We start from the raw sequence: 16855 nt of genomic DNA, 5'->3' as shown, positions 1-16855 counted from the left end.
GCATATCTAGATGATATTGTGGTCTTTAGCCCTGATTGGAAAACACACCTCCAACATCTCCAAACTATATTCCAGGCCCTGCATAACGCCGGCCTACAAGTGAACGCAAAAAAATCAAGGGTCGCCTTTCACAAAGTAAACTACCTGGGGTATGTTCTGGGTCATGGTCTCATAGCCCCCCAGACTGAGAAGGTGAAAGCAATTAAGGATACCACTTTCCCGTCCACAAAAAAAGAGATGAGAGCATTCTTGGGTCTGGTCGGTTACTATAGGCGATTCTTCCCTAACTTTTCCGAGCAGGCTTCTCCCTTAACAGACACCCTTCTGAAAAACGTAAAACCCCACGTCTTCCAGAGTCCCACTCCAGAAATGAGAAATGCTTTGAGCCTTAAAGGACATAATCACTTCTAGCCCTGTGTTGTCTTCCCCCGATTTTTCCAGGCCGTTTATCCTGCATACAGATGCGTCCAACCACGGCCTGGGTGCAGTCCTGTCTCAAATAGCGGCTGATGGTATAGAACACCCCCTGTTGTACATAAGCAGAAAACTGTTCCCATGGGTAGATGAGGTATCCCACAATCGAACGGGAATGCCTTGCTATTAGATGGGCCATTGACAAGCTCCGATACTATCTGGAGGGGAGGCACTTCACCTTATATACAGATCACGCCCCTCTTCAATGGATGAGTCATAACATCTCCAACAATCCCAGGGTACTCCGTTGGTTCCTCGCTCTCCAGCCCTTTTCCTTCACTGTGAGACATAGGAAAGGGTCTGAAAACGGCAGCGCCGACTATCTCTCACGGACAACCCCTCTCCCCGAGCGGGAGAATCCAGTGGTGGAGGAGTGTCACGGGGACAGCAGGGACTACGAACTCGAAGGGGGCGACTGGTGGTCTCCTCAAGGTCTGACCAGTCCTGTGCTTTGTTTCCCTCAGGACGATCCGTGGACTGCAGCGGCATCGGACTCGTCGGAAAAGGGACTCTGTGCCTTTAACTGGGACGACTTCTGTGACAGTCCCGCCCTCTATTCCAACGTGGATGGACAACCACCAATAAGAAGCCGGGAGGAGAGAACCAGGATGTGTGACGACACCGGAGGGAGAACGGAGAAGGAGCACGACGGTGAACAGGAGGAAGAAGCCGGACCGAGCGAGACGAACAGCGGAAGAAAAGCAGAGACCGAGAGGAGGACTGGAGGCCGGAGGCGGGAGACCTCCGCAATCACGCTCCGCCGAGCCACGCCCCAGGAGGAGGTGCGTGGCTATCCCAGGTACGGGATCGCTTCTCGGGTTGGGTCGGGAGGCGGGAGAAGGGAGCGCGCCACTAAACGCCACCGCTCACCGCTTCGTAGATAGCTAAAATCCCCCTCCTTTTCACTCACTCCTTTCACAAACGCCCGTCGAGAGCACCTCAGCACCTGTGTGGTTTCCTCACTCCCCGTCCCCCAAACAACGCGATAAGGAAGACTTGTGTCCTAACGCTAGCCTCTCTCTTTGTTTGACATGGTCCGGAGAGAGCCCTCGTCCCACCAGTCAGACGCCTAGAAGCAAGAAGGACTACAGCCCGCCGTGAAGAAGAACCTAGCATCGCTAACTACCCAACTGGGGATTACAGACAGCGGCCTTTCAGTGAACGCTTAATAAACCTCCTATACCTACACCTCGTCTGCAGCGTCCTCATTGAAACCCGCTTACAGCGTTGTAAATGACAATGTCTTTTACCTATGTGTTTTTGTGTGGAGTGTTGTGGATGCGAGTGGAATTATGTGGGTTGTATTCGAATTGATAGTTGTGGAATTTTGTGGTGTGGAGTATATTTGTGTAATGGACTTATGTGGCATGGTGAAATGGGTTGAGAGCTGCACAGAATAAATAGGAAGATAGAGAGGGATAGGTAGTTTGTGCAGGAAGCAGATTTTTAATTGTGACTTGCAGATGCCGCCAAATGTTTACTACAAGTGGTTATGCTGCTGAGCCACTGAGCCAACTTGAATATTGATTATATATAGTACAATCCTATCATTTCTAATGGTTCAAATAACAAGAAGGGTGGAATGCAGATGACCGTAATCAGATTTGACTGCTTGACCTTTCAATCACTGCATTTTTCAATGGGGACAGTTAAACTCACTAAGCCATCCTTCCATCTTACTGTTTATAGTACATGTTGGGAATACACCCATATTTGTGCTGAAATCACTTTGTTGGTTTCCACGAAGTTAACCTAAGCTATGCTTCAGGCATACTTCTGGCAACACATACAGCTCCTAAAAACAGACTTACAGATGCCAAGGCCTCTGTCTGCCATGTAAACATACATTCACTCTTTATGTCAAAGGCCCTCTCCAGAACTGTCTGAACCACGCCTGCATACCAGTGCAGTGCAATTCCTATCCAGTAGTAAAAGTTATTCTATAAATATTTCAAAACATCTTTGATCAAATCCAGAGGCCTTTCTTTGTTTCAATTCTCACACAACTAACAAATTCCAGTATTCATTCGTTTGCAGGCACACATAGGCAGCTGTCAATAAAAATGCTGGTAAACACGTCAAGCTAAACAAAAATGCAACCGGTGCTCATGTAAAGCGTTTTGTTACCTTCGGGTCGAGTTTGCGCTATATAAAACTGCAAAACAACAAAGAAAAAAACCAATATTGTATAATTCTATATGAATAGCACAAGATTACCGAACACAATTTCTTAATTGGCTATATTTATGTTGCAACATTGTATTAGGTATATAAATTAACTAAAATTCTTTCATACTATAAGAAAGTTCTGTCAGGAGCAGGGCTGTTTTCTACTCAGTGGAAGGGAGGGTGAGAGCAGGGAGGAGACAAGCTAAGAGGCTGGGGGAATACAACATCACGAAATACATTTAAAAAGTAAAATGTTGCATAGGTTGTCAGTGCAACCTGTAGGTGGATTTACAATGGTGCAAGCTGCAGCTTTAACATGTGTAATAAAGAAAGAATGCAGAGACTCTGTTGTGACTTCCATCATAGGGGGAGGGGAGAGGGGCAGAGAAGATGCCAGGACCAACAGGAAAAGCGAAAGGATGAGAAAAGGGGAAAAGAAGCTGCCAGGACTGCTACGAGCATTAAAGTAAAGCTAAGTTATTCAAGTGAGGGCAATAAAACAGAAAATACGAAGAATCAAAGAAATTAAAAAGGCATTGAAAATAAAAAGAAGAGAAGTACTTGTATTACATTACAACTACTTGTAAGGCAGGGAGCATAATATGCTCTAGCAAAATATTTAAACTTAAAGTGAAGGGAGGCAATGGCATAGGTGGGATGTTTGTCCAATTGCCCTATGCTGTAGCATTGGTGCGTGGGAGTAACGTGAATAACAGACCAGTGGTACCTGAGCTGGCAACTTTGAAACCGGGTAACCAAGTCAGAGTATCGGCGTTAGCTCCACATACTGTGTGATTCTGGGTAAATCACGTAATCTCGGTTGAGACGCCACGGGAAGCACGGACCTAGATGGACGCAGCGCGCCCTTCAGCTGGAAACGAGATACACAAATGAATTCCGTTTCCATCCTTTTAAATAGGAGGCCCGAAACACTGCAGAATTGACTGATGCCACGACTGCAGCGCGACAGCCTGTGTAAATATACCTGACAGGACTGCATACATGGTAATTGATTGACCGTGATACGTTATCTATGGTAAATTATCACCTGGATACACATTAGATACAGAGTCAAGTCAAGGACCACGCCAGGTTGCTCTTATCCCCCCGGTTGTCCTGAAGAAGACCCGCACGGTCAAGGTCTCAAAATACCTCTGTACCCCTAGACGGGTCGAAACGTCGACATCTCTCTTGTTGTCAAGCCTGGTACACGCAATCCCTCAAACGTGCTTCAAATAGAATTAAATTCTGTGCATGAAATACTTAAACTCATTGGTGAAATCCCTGAACGTGACCAGGACATCTCAAACGGCGAATCATAACCGTGTACTTTGTAAAGGATTTTAATAATTGTTCTATTGTCCTTCAAATCTACCTTTTCTACACACTCACTTCTTATCACTTCTGTTCTATGCACGTTCCCTCTGGAGCAACCATGTGTCGAACATTATAGAATCTATGGGTTTTTTGTAAATAAATACATGATGAATCAAGTATTGTGTGTTGCATCGCTTCATGTTAGAATGTTATATTGAATATTTTGAGCTATTCTGAATGAATTCTTTTGCTATCTAGCTCTAAATTTTGAAAAGACATAACTGGATGGGATTATTGTATTTTGGTAATAATTGAGTTAGGACCATTGTCTTTTGTATTGATTCTACTCCCAGGTCCCTGACTTTAAGGGTAACCCCATTCTTGTGATGACGTGAGACACCAGCAGGGGGTTAAAATGGTGCTATGCAGGCACTTGGAGTTTGACATGAGCACCGGATCCATTTCCTAATGGTAACCGAGTAAATGTGCCATTTAAATGGTCGTAAAAGTCATAACTTTGTAAGAGAAATAAAAAAGTGGAAATATTTGCAATTCTTGCCAAGATGTAAGGTTTTTATCAAACCTACACAAAGGCTCTGAAAACTGTTTTAAACTTCGCGCATGCTGCATAGATTAGAATCACACATCGCTCTCTGGCACGTTCCTGCTTGAAACGGACCAGCAGGCAGCTGAAGATGATTATTGCGACTCCTCTATTAATTTAAAAGAAAATGTTATCACCAGGAACTAACTCACTTAGCGAGGCCGGCAAACAATTCCGTGATGGTCAGCCTCAAGGCGGCAGTGACTCCCGCGGTTCATTCAGCAGCCAGTGGGTCTACGGGTCACGGCATCTGCATTTAATTTAATGTGCACACGCACAAGCAGCGCTGCCATTGCCAATGAATGCAGCCTGCAACTTTCTAATGATAAACTGAAGCGCGCCGCCTTAGCTATCTTAGTGTGCGAGTCATCATGTCCGGCCACATGTGGGTCAAGGCCGTGTAGAGCTGTTCTAAATAATACACTGTATCAGAGTAGCAGCTGGAGCTGCAGACTCTGAGTTATCCCCGCTGCATACCGGGAGCTGCTGACTTTAATATAGCATACCCAAGTTTGAGTCGTGGCATCGGCTTAACATACTGTGTCACTTTGGGCAAATCACGTAAACTTCCCATACTGACCTGGGACCCCAGCAGGGGGTTAAAATGCTGCTACGCCGGCGCTCGGAGTTTGCCATGAGCCGCGGGGAAGACATACACCACAGGGTGAAGGGACACAGAACCATCGCAGAGTGCAAAGTGCAGCGCCCGTTTCAAGAGCACCGCGCTGAGAGTGAAAGTGTGTTTGAACTGAAAGCAAGCCGCGATGTCCCTGACAAAAGAAAGGCGCGTTGCCATACTTGAAGAAAACTCTTGGCATGGTAAAGTAATTAGGAAAAAAATGGTTCTCTGAAACACCACATCATGAATTCCAGCGAAAGGAAACTGAACTTTGACCGGGCTGCTCTGTAAACAAGCATTGAAAGCGTGCGTCATTGCGATCGCTGTGAAATCTAAAGTGATCGCGATGACGCAGGAGTTTTCAAAGTGCTGCTGAAGGCTAGCGGTTCGCGCGTGCACGGTCACGTGAGCGCAAGCGCTAGGCCAGCCAGCAGCACTTTGAAAACTCACATACAAAATGTCTCTCCGAGCCAGCGCGAATGCGCTGGGCTCAGCGAGACCTAAAAAACGACCCTCAGCACAGCTGCTTTTATGACTGAGTGTTTGTATTGCAGCACGGATGCAAAACCGGTCCCCAGTAACAAAACTGGCCCTCACCACTCCAAAACCAGCCCCCATCTCCTCCAAAACTGTCCCCCACCCTTCCAGCCTCCCAGGAAAATTCCAGATGCCCGCTACAGCCAGTCCAGCCCTGCCTTGCAGTACAAAACCTATGCTAGAAAGGACGCAAGCACATTTGCACTAACGTGCAAAGATGCGCCTGTGTGGCAATAGGCAGCCTTAATGCACTCTAGTGCTACAGAAAGAGCAGGTAATTGCCATATCTTGATAGATATGGCACTGCCCTGCTCTCTCCCTCTCATGCACCGCAGCACTTATTTTGGTGATAAAAGATCTTGTGGATCCTGGGCAGATTATACTTGGTGAAATGTACAAAGTGACCAATGCTAACAATGTCAGAACAGACCATTCTCTGGCAGTTGTTAACTTCTCCTGGGGAGGGGTAACTGGCCTTAAGAAGGTTGTGGTAAGTGCAGACCTACCAGTACAGTGCTTGCTTGGCAATGATCTAGAGACTTCAGCTTGGGCTGAAGTGGAGATCAGGACACATGCAGAAATGTTATGGTTTCCTGCTCATGTCTTTGCTGTGACTAGGTCTCAGGCCAAAATGTCTAAAGCTGGACAGGCCCTGGATTCTGGAATAATGGACCAGGTGCCTCACAAGAGGAGGAGCAGTAGGGTTAAGGCACAGCCTTCCCACCTGACTCAGAATGCCTATCAGTCTCCTCAGAGAGATGATCTTGAGCCTGCAGAAGGAACTGTCCCAGAGGAGCTTGAACCTGCCCAGGTTGAGTTCTTGGTGACAGGGGGCTCTTCCAGGTCTGATCTGAGCCAGGAGCAGAAAACCTGCCCCTCTCTTGAACCCCTCAGAAAGCAAGCTGCTGATGAGGCTGCTGGGAATGCTAGTGGCACCCATAAAGTTTATTGGGATGATGGACTCCTTTACTCAGAGAGTAGAGACCCCAAGCCTGGTGCATCCAGGAGGTTGGTTATACCTCTGAAGTTTAGGGGTTTCCTATTGACACTAGCCCATGATATTCCCCTAGCAGGACACCTAGGCCAGAACAAGACTTGGGACAGATGTGTCCCTCACTTTCACTGGCCCCACATGTCTGAGGACACAAAGGACTTTTGACGCTCCTGTGTAACCTGCCAAGCCAGTGGCAAAGCAGGTGGCACTACAAAGGCCCCCCTGATACCACTACCTGTGGTGGGGGTGCCCTTTGAAAGGGTAGGGATTGACATTCTTGGCCCCATGGATCCCCAAACAGCATCTGGGCACTGGTGGTGGTGGCACCAGGCACCCAGAGGCAATTCCCCTAAGGACCATTACAGCACCTGTGGTGGCAAGAGCTCTCTTGAGTGTATTCTCAAGAGTAGGCTTTCCTAAGGAGGTAGTATCTGACAGGGGTGCAAACTTAATGTCTAGTTAAAAACTCTTTGCTGATCCAAAATGATTTAAAAAGGGAATGAGAAACTGAAATCTAAAACCCTCTCCAGATTAAGCAGTTTGGACCTCTTTACATTCGAAGTGTGAAGGCCCTCTGCCGGAAACCGATGCTTTGAAGGGATGCCCCAGCCAGGCACAACCCATCGCTCCTGTCAAGGGCAGGTGATTACCCACACTCTGTCCCCCGCGCTTACCCTCGGGTAGGTTGGCACTGAGCAGTCAGGTTTAAGACCGAGGCAATGAGTAAAGCAAAGGCACAGCAAACAATCAGGGTAAATACACTGCACAACACAAAAGAGAGACTCCACACAGGTTGTAGGAAAATATAATTCAACACACATTAATCAATGCCTATGAATATCATGTATTTCTGACAATAAATCACACTTGGCAATATTACTAGCAGTACCAGGCCCAACCGTGTTGATAAGTAGATAGTATGCAAACATGGGGTAATTCCTCTTCTAACCCATTATGCAGTGCAACACATTGTCAACTCTAGGCCCACCACCAAAATCCTCATAATTCAATATCACTCAGCTATAGAGTGCATTATGGCTCATAACGACATCAGAAATATGTACATACAAGGAATAAAAAATTCCTAACAGCACCTCAAGGCCACGCGGGTAAAAAACATTTTAAATGTAAAGTGCGTTTGGCAAGAAATCAATGTATAAAACAACACCGCCAATCAGTGTCATGAATCACAGGCGGTTCACAGACTGTCACTCCCACACCTACTCACTCACTCACTCACTCCGCCCCGCTACACGGTGCCACGGGTACCAGCCTGGTTCATACAGGACACTATGGCTCACATATACACACAACACCCATATGTGATGCATCTTATACCCAGTAGGTCAATGGTTTACCCGCTGCAGACCACATAGCTCCAAGTCTCTAACCACCCTCCAATTCACGCCTACTGTCCTATCCACTCAGAGGGAAGATCATCAGCCCCTCCCTGTAGAAAAGAGGCTGCAGGCGGCCGAGGTCACACTTAGTCTGGGTGCCCAGAAAGCAGGTGGGGATAGATAGCAGGAATAAACAGGCAGAAGGGGGGTTTGGCACCACTCAGGAAGTTCACCAACAAGTTGCGAAGCAGAAGTGGGCTGAGGCAATAATCAGTTACCAACAGAGGTGCATCAGGGCCTTCCGGCACCAGCCCAGTCCTGCGAAGCCCAGGGCAGTCAAGCAGTCTCTTGACCTGCAACCAACTTTCCCCAGAAGTGTTCCTCCAGCCTAGTCAATCACTCGGTCTCTTACCTGGCACCAGGAAGTCTTCGGGAGAGGTCAGGTGGTCCATCATGATGGGGCCAGAAAGGGAACAAGCGATGAATGGGGAATAACACAATGGGAATATTTTGGCTTGAGGAGGCTTCCCATCCAGTACACGCTGATCTGGGTCATGCCTAGGCAATCCAAGAACAAGGTCTGGTGCACGATGAGATGGGTCGTACCAGACACTTCAGGTCACACAACAAAGTTGCAAATTCCACAGATCCCTGGAAATGAGGCACTCTGTCCTGTGCACGTTGATGTAGGCTGCACCAGACGATTCCGGTCACACACACACACGTACAAGTTCATCAATATCTCATGAGGTAGAAGGAGACACTGCAATGGGTTCAGCCCCCCACCCCGTCTCTGAGGGTCACACCGAGTGAAGCGGACACAGCACACAATGAGCATGCAGTCAGCATATCGCAAGAGAGATATGCCGCACAACCAACGAAGCTGGCTACTTTGGATCCCGCAACTGGTGAATCGGCTCACCACCAAGATGCTTATGAAGGCTGAGGTCCCTGCAGTACTGTGGCCACTTTGCCTTAGATGCAGGCAAGGCTTTGTGGCTCTGCATTAGGCACTCCAGTCTCCAAGCCCAATTCTTAGTCCAAGCTCACGCCGCACTCTCAGTTGGAATTCAGCAGGCGATGTGGGTACTTAAGAGGGCACCACTCTCCAGATGTCACCAGTAGATGGTGTGGGTCCCTCGTGTGAGATCTTTGATGTCCTTGTGATCTCCAGAAGAACAGGGGACCACCCAGCTCGTCTTTGGGGAGCCCACTTCAGAGTGGCACACTTCAACAGGTAGTCGGCCCAGGCCATCCACTAGTCAGGATGACCACATGGTCTTATCCAATGGCAGTAATCCTCCTTGTGCACAACAGATTCCTCTGGCAATGTGCCCAGCGCATCCCAGGATCTCCGGTCCTGCATCCCCACAAGCAGATCTCTCTCGAGTGAAAGGGTAGCACCAGTAGTTATCATGAAGAAGGCCTTTGAAGTTGGGGTGGGGGTGTTCAAAGGGTTTCGCTTTGAACCATAGTTGTGTCCAGTGCTTAATTTGTAAAATATGAACTGTAGGTGCTCAATTCTTTCCTGGAGGTCACACCATCTTTCCTTGGCTCCACCCACTTCCGCCAGTGGCTCCGCCCACTTACTCTAGTTGCTCCACCCCAGTGCTTAATTGCCCCTACAGAGCTGTCAATGACAGTACCAACACAACTATACCATCTCACACCTAAAAATGATACGATTTCTACTATTTTTATGTATTTTGACTTAAACTCAGTTGTTGTGCTCTTGTGGGCAAATATTTTACAGGCATGGTTGGGATTTTAATTTTAAGGAAAATAAAAATTAAGAAAAAAGAGAGAGAAAGAAAAAAAAAAAAAAACTATTGAGGAAGTCAATCATAACCGGCGTTTTCCCTTTTGAAACATACACTTTAAAAAAAAATATACAAGAATAATACAATTAAAATCTGTTTTAGACCCGTCTCATCTATCCATAAATAATTAGTAATGCAAATAAAGACAGAACAGACTTGTTAAAAAGGTGATACAGAGGACCTTCCAGAATCACTAATTAAGATTGAGTAAAGGAATATTTATTTCACTGAGTAAGGGGCAGAGCTGGCCTCAGAAATAGCAACAGAGGGGCAGAAAGAAGGGGGGAGAGATGATTGGAAAAGGACGACGAAGAATAGAGCACCTGCAAGAGCGAGAAATTTGAACAGAAGTGGAGCGAGATGCAAAATAGGAATGAGGGAAATTAAGCAACCGTGCCATTAGGATGCGCCGACAGGCCCCCAGAAATCCTTGAGGCCCCTGCGCTTAATATTTTACAAGATAATCATTGTGCACAATGCACCTCAATCGTGTCCAGCAGCAAAACATGACACCCATGCTCAACTTCTCTGCTAATGCACCTCAACAGTAAACTCGCTTTACTCTGATAACAAAAGCATGGAACTCCCACAGTTAAGGCAGGGCAGAATAGAATGGTAAAGAAACACAAGAACGATGCGAAATCCACCACAAACACCACCCGTCCAGTGTAGCAGCATTACACTTTTTTAATCTAATGAAAAGCATCCCGTTCCGTCCCAAATTCAGCCTGCACCCGTACATGCAAAGGCATTGAGGTGGGGGGGGAGATATGGAAACTCTACACATGAATAATACTTATGACTGACATTCAACGACTATGAGTGACACTTTCTCGCAAGCAAAATCAAGCAATAACGACCAGGGAAACACATATATCAGAAATGACACCCATTTGAGCAACCTGAAACTCTAAGTATATCTTAAAACTGCTGCAAATCACCAGAAATGGAAGGGCACTAACCTAGTGTCCAGTTTACTCGTGCTCATGATCATGAACGCGTTAAAAGTAAATTAAATAAGGATTGGAGAAGGTACCAGTGACACTTATTCCTCTGTAGTAAGCAGCACATGGGTTGACAGACAATAAACTGATTAAACACTGCAGTGAGTGTGTTTAATTCTTATATCACCCTGACCATCATAGCTGCCAGGTTTTCAGACTGCTTATGTGGGACATTTTGGTGGTTTCAGTGTGCGTATTGGTGACATTCACTACGTAACAAGAGACACTTTCTCGCAAGTAAATCTAAGCAGTAGCTAGTATTTTTGTGATCCTCTGCGAATTTTCGTTATGCACTGTAAAAACCCAGCTTCTGTAGTGAACAAGGCCAGACAAATGGAAAACCTTGTAATACAAACAACTCCTCAACGTTTCCCAGGTGACAAGTACATGAAGATGTGCCCCTACATTAGCTGTACCTGAAATAGCCTTCTCGTAAAATGCACCTAAGTTACGTATTTTCCTCACTAGAAAAACCCAGAAGTTCCTGCCACATTGAAATAAGTAACGGGTTCTGCTGAAAACAAAACTGCCCACCCGACGACCTACCAGCTGAGAGACGCCAGCCAGGATCTCAGCTGCTATGAATCAATAAAGATTAAAAACCATCTGATGTTTGGTAAAGCTTATCAATCGATCATAATTACACATCCAAAGTGCCACAATCAACACCCTATCAATCATGCACCCAAAGGGCGCCCAGAAACCTCCTTGTATAAGCACTAGATCATCGACTAACACGAAGTGGCACCAGTTTACTCAACACTTCAAAAGTGTCTCAATCCTATAATTTGGAACGTGCTACATAAATACTAACACAGTACTTTTAAAAAAATCCCTATTAATATCTGCTCCACGTGTTGCCTCTTTAATAGGCCGAAATCCTGCCTGAACACTGGGAGTGCAAAGCTGTCCTCTTCAGTTTTAATATTTCCACCTCTACTGCCCATCCCTCGGACCCCACTTTCGCAATTATATTGTGCTGCTCAGAGCATCACTCCAGGCCTCTCTATCCCAGGAGGGACCCAGCCTGATTCCAAACGGAATGTGAGGCCCCAACAACAATCTTCTCACGTGCCACTTGTGCCTAGGGTTCGCAGGTGGGGCAGCAGAAAAACTGTTTAAAAGAGATTGCCCGCCTTTGCCTCATCAATGGGCAGGCCTCCTCCCTGCTGGAATCAATCAGGAGGGCATCAGTATTCCAGAGCCTCTCTCTGTCCACGTGGGACCCAGCCCTACAGGAAGGGTGTGCGAGGCCCGAACATGAAGAAGTTGCAGACCGATCCAGGCATCTCAGCTGCCAAAGTGTGAGAGTCTCAGCTGACTCGCACCATTTATTAGACTAACAAGCTGACTGCGACCTGCGCATTATTCTCACGTAAAAAGTGGTCTGCTAGTACTGTGAGAAACTAGTTTTTAAGCTACCTCGGATCTTTTGAGATATACACCGAAAAGATATTAAGGGGACAAGAAACACACAGTTGTTCCAAGCCCGGGCCGCGGCCTCTCCAGGGCAGAACATGTGTAACACGGCGGCCCCACTGACTGCAGGCACTGCCCGAAGGAAATATTTGCAGTTTGTTTGTACAATACAAATTATTTAACACACACACATACTCACTCTGGTGCCGGCATTACACCCCTCTGTCTCACTCACTGCAACTTCACAACAGGTTTCTTTCTTGCTTGCATTCGGCTATTCATGCAGACCGCAAACCAGCAAGCGCAAAGCCTCGCCTTCCTCAATACTTCCTGCTTTCTGTCAGCAGGAAGTGACGTCCGCTGTGGCGCAATGACCCCCTTTCTGAAGCGTGCGATAGCAGGACAGCTGGGGAGAATGATGTTCAATCATCAGCCTTACGTAGGAGCATGGGCAGGTACTGCTCTGCTGTGTGCTCTCAGGCAGTCCCTCCCCAGAGAGGCTGAATGGGTCTCGTAATAAAGCATGCTGCATTCAATTTGAAATATTTTATGACATTCACTGGGAAGACCCGTGTGAACTTAAGTGCGTCAATATGGAGTCTAGACCCGGCCCTGAGAAATAAGTGCCGGTGCTAAGCACCGGAAAGCACCGGCACAAATTAAGCTCCGTCCTCCTGTCTGCCATGAGGCCACAGAATGCAGGTCTATCTTTATAGGGGCCATCATCTGGCTCCAGAGGCCAAGTGTCACAACCTCCACCTCCCATCTAATCCGCCAGGCCTGCAAATGGCAGAGGTCAGCCTATCTAGTTGCATGGTCAGTGGTTTATGGCTGTTGTTGGGGGAAAGCCCAGATGTGCTCCCCGATCTCTGGTGTTGACCGGCACCATCCTTCATGGCCCACATAGTTTTAGAACATAGAAATGTTCTCATTTCTATAAGTGGCAATTCTAAGAGAGTTATGCCAAGTCCCCCTTTACCACTGGAAAGGGTTTGGCATTGCAAATCTATTGATAGGAAACATCATGAGACTGTGCCAGTGCAATCCACTATTGCAGCTTGAAGTACTGTCTAACCCCTTTTCTAACCTAGGGGAGGAGCGAGCCTCATAGGACACTGGTCTCCAATCACCATTGGTGCCCATGCACACGGGTAGGCCCTTCCATGGTAGACCTGACACATGGTTAGAATCCCTATTGGTGCCCAGGCGCGGTTCGGCCAACTAGGGCAGGTGGGAAGCCTGCAAAGCCCATTGTTGGCCCCCGATCACTGCCTCTGATTTGCAGATATCATTGGTGTCAGTACACCTTCTGGCCTGCAAAGGCAATTCGGACACACCCTAAGCACATAATTAGTGCCAGTGCGCACATGGGCCTGCCATGGCCGTCTGGTGGCCTGGGTCTAGAAACATCCTTAGTGCGCGTTTACAGACCAGCTTGTAGTAGCAGGCCGGACACATGCTCAAAACATGATTGGTACACACCACTTGCAATGGCAGGCAGTGGATCTGTTTCACCCCCCCAGAGCGTGGAGTCAGGACTCCAAGCTAGTTCACAAAGTAAACCGCTTCCTTGTGTTTCTGGCAGGACATCGTTTTGTCATCTTTTTGACTAAGGCAATATTCATAGGTTGCGGTAATTACCTGTCAAGGCGCATGTTATACGTCTGCACCTGGGTTTCGTTTTATATTCACATTTGGGGCATGTTGATGGCACTTGTAGACTCGACATGTCTAATGGCATTGTCGTTGGACAGAACTTTGACAGTTTACCATTTCACTTACATAATATCGCGAATACACGTTGTGTTTGCATAGTTTAACATAGCCTGGTTATTAGTCACTTCCTGGGTGCATAGAATGTTTATTACGGATAGGCTTGGCGTGGAGGCTTCTCGTGAGCAGCCCACTTGTGTATGGAGAATCAGAAGTTGCATCCAGGTGTTGTATGCTACATGGTGTCTTGGTCACAGATGTTCCCTACAAGCTGTGCTGAGCAGACCTTTAGGACTCCACTTGTCATTCAACTACCCCTGAAGAAGAGCTTTCCTGAATCACATTGGGTTTTGGACAGGACTGTTTAAACAAGATTTCCTGATTGTCAATTATTATTGTTATTGTCTTTGCAAATGCGGAGCACCATTTTGTCTGGCTTTGAATACTTAGCATCAACGTTTTCAATGAAGCCATTGAAGTACTGAAGAGCATCAATTTTGTCTTAATGAACGGTTTAATCATTGTTGATTTGGTCTACGCTTGGGAAGCAGTGATGCCCTTGAAGCCGCGCTCAGAGGCAACAATTTATTATCGAACAGGACATAATGCGCCCTCTGAATGTAGCATACCTAGAGGCAATCTCATACACAACCCCGGGAATAAATAGTGCAATATATTTTTGAATTTATTTATCAACTGTACAATTAATTAAAATCATTACAGTAAAAAACAAAGATGAGCAGATAAATGAATGGTCACAGTAAAAGTATAGCGGCAACAGATAAAATGTTGTTGATGTGCTATATCCCCTCCCCGCGGCACCCACTCGATCTGCCAGCACCGGTGGTCATTGTCACGAGTCCTTGCACCAAGTTTCGAAGGCACCCACGTAAACCATGGCAGTTTTCTACTTCGGCAGTCTGTACGTTATTCTCCTTGGCCCCTCCCATTTAGAGCCATAAATATGCTGTGGTCTCGGTAGGACAGGTGAGTAGGATCAGGGCTCTGTACTTGTTTGGGGGAAACTGCTTTATCCCCCTTATTAGACCGTGCTGGACACCCTGGTTTGATTGTGTTCGTTTGCAGCCTTTAAGCCATCCTAATCAGACGAGTACATGTCCCCAGCCTCGCCATGGTCATCGCGGTTGTTTTAGAAAAGCACAAGGCTGATGCTTTGCTACATGTCTTAGTTCCCTTGGTGATACAAACTGGGCGAAGAAGTCTTCGCCGTTCGTCCCTAAGGGCGGGGCAGCAGCACACTCCGATATTGGCACTCACTTTTGAATGTCAAAGCCCAGCATGTGTGACGCTCGTGCTACAAGTACTGCAGAGTGATGGGGTCGTTAAAAAGGGTGGTGCTGCAGGGGGTTTACATACAGGTCTACACAAAAGGCAAAGATTTGCTGGGTTTAAATGTCAACAGTGCAGTTCAGCGCCCTGCAAAGCTGTAGTAAGCGCTATATAAATGCTGCAATGCAACACAATAGGCTGTAGTGGCTTCTATCAGCTATAAGAACAGTGATAAGAAGCGCTCCCTGAAGGGTAAAGATAGTGAAACATAGCATTACCTGAACACCTCTCATTCTATATAATGTATATTTTTAAATCATGGATGCCAGAAAGCGCTATGTCAAGAGTAGCACCTTCAGACAGTGTTGGCGCTGTAGACAACCTCACTGTATGAGTTCGGATTTTTGAGACCATGGTGACAGCACTAAAGGCAAAACTACGGCTCCCAGAAAGCATCGAAGTTTATAGTAAACGTCATGGACTAAGTGTTGGTGGCACATGTTGGTGAGACCACCTGGGAGGCTTGCAAGAGGAAACAAATGGCGGATTTAGTGGTTTTCTACAGGTTTCCTTGGTGGCTACAATATTGATGGCTAAGCAGTCAAGAAGGAGAGAGAGAAAAATAAGTCATTTCAAACACAGACGCGAGAACTGACACCCTAGAGCTCGTTAATAATGCTTTTGCCCAGATGGAAGTACATCGGGGTTTGTGAATTTGTGACACGGTCTTTGTGTAGATGGCCCAGGAGAAACAGGTTTTTCCAAAGTGGCCAAAACCCCCCGCTCCTTTTCCAGCCCAGGGCAGCCTGGAGCCTGGCAGAGCCGCGGGTGCTGTGAAAGGAGCAGCGTCACTAGGCGCTGACCTAGCGCTGAAGAGGGTAGACCGTAGACGCAGCGCTAGAAATGGAAACACTGCACCGCAGGGCAGGTCCGGTTTCTTCCCGATTAGTGTCGTTAATGTCATGGCAGAGAAGGGGTAGCAGAAGATGCCCTGACATCAGAGTACCTGCCCAGTCAAAGCGGTAGATGGAAGGGAGGGGTGTGGGGCTATACCCCAAACTCACTTATCTTCTGATCCCGGCTGCGTTGGCGGGGGGTTCTGGGCTCCTCTATGGGGGGCTGGTGCTCCGCCATGGCTGCGGACAGGAGCGCGGTCTCGGTCTCCTCTGTGGGCACCGTCTCTGATCCTGCCCCGCGCCCTAGGGCACCCGCCGGGGGCAGGGTGTCCTCGGGGGGCGCTGCTGCCGCTTTGAACCCCGCTATGTGCCCCCCAGCTTCTGACAGACAGGTTCACCTCTTCCATCGCTTCGGACAAACTTTTCTCTCTAGCGCGCAGGCACGGGCGGACGAGGCGCTTTGATCCTTGCCTGGACGCCCGAGCTGCCTCCCAGGGCAGTCCAATGCTGTTGGAACGCGCTCATTGGAATGCCCCACCCCGAGTCCCCTCATGCCCCTCCCACCTCTTCACTACCCTATCGCCGCAGATGGGCTGGGTCTGACAGTGACACCAGCTCACACGCTGCCCTGCTCTTTTAAAGGGCGGTTGTCGTGAGAA

At 47.5% G+C, this 16855-nt stretch overlaps 1 protein-coding gene across 1 annotated transcript in view; it reads right to left on the bottom strand.

Annotated features, from left to right (window-relative positions):
- The window catches only part of LOC146812956 (C-type lectin domain family 2 member B-like), a 175611-nt gene extending 158984 nt beyond the window's left edge, over positions 1–16627 (bottom strand). The window contains exon 1 of the mRNA XM_085619994.1: positions 16365–16627. Coding sequence (XP_085476120.1) covers positions 16365–16434 — 70 coding nt within the window. The 5' untranslated portion in view covers positions 16435–16627. The remainder of the gene's footprint in view (positions 1–16364) is intronic.
- Positions 16628–16855: the final 228 nt, after the last annotated feature.

Source organism: Triturus cristatus, chromosome 7 (assembly GCF_964204655.1).
Source record: "Triturus cristatus chromosome 7, aTriCri1.1, whole genome shotgun sequence".
NCBI lineage: Eukaryota > Metazoa > Chordata > Amphibia > Caudata > Salamandridae > Triturus > Triturus cristatus.
The sequence above is the reverse complement of the archived record's forward strand: the minus strand, read 5'-3'. Positions and strand labels throughout refer to the sequence as shown.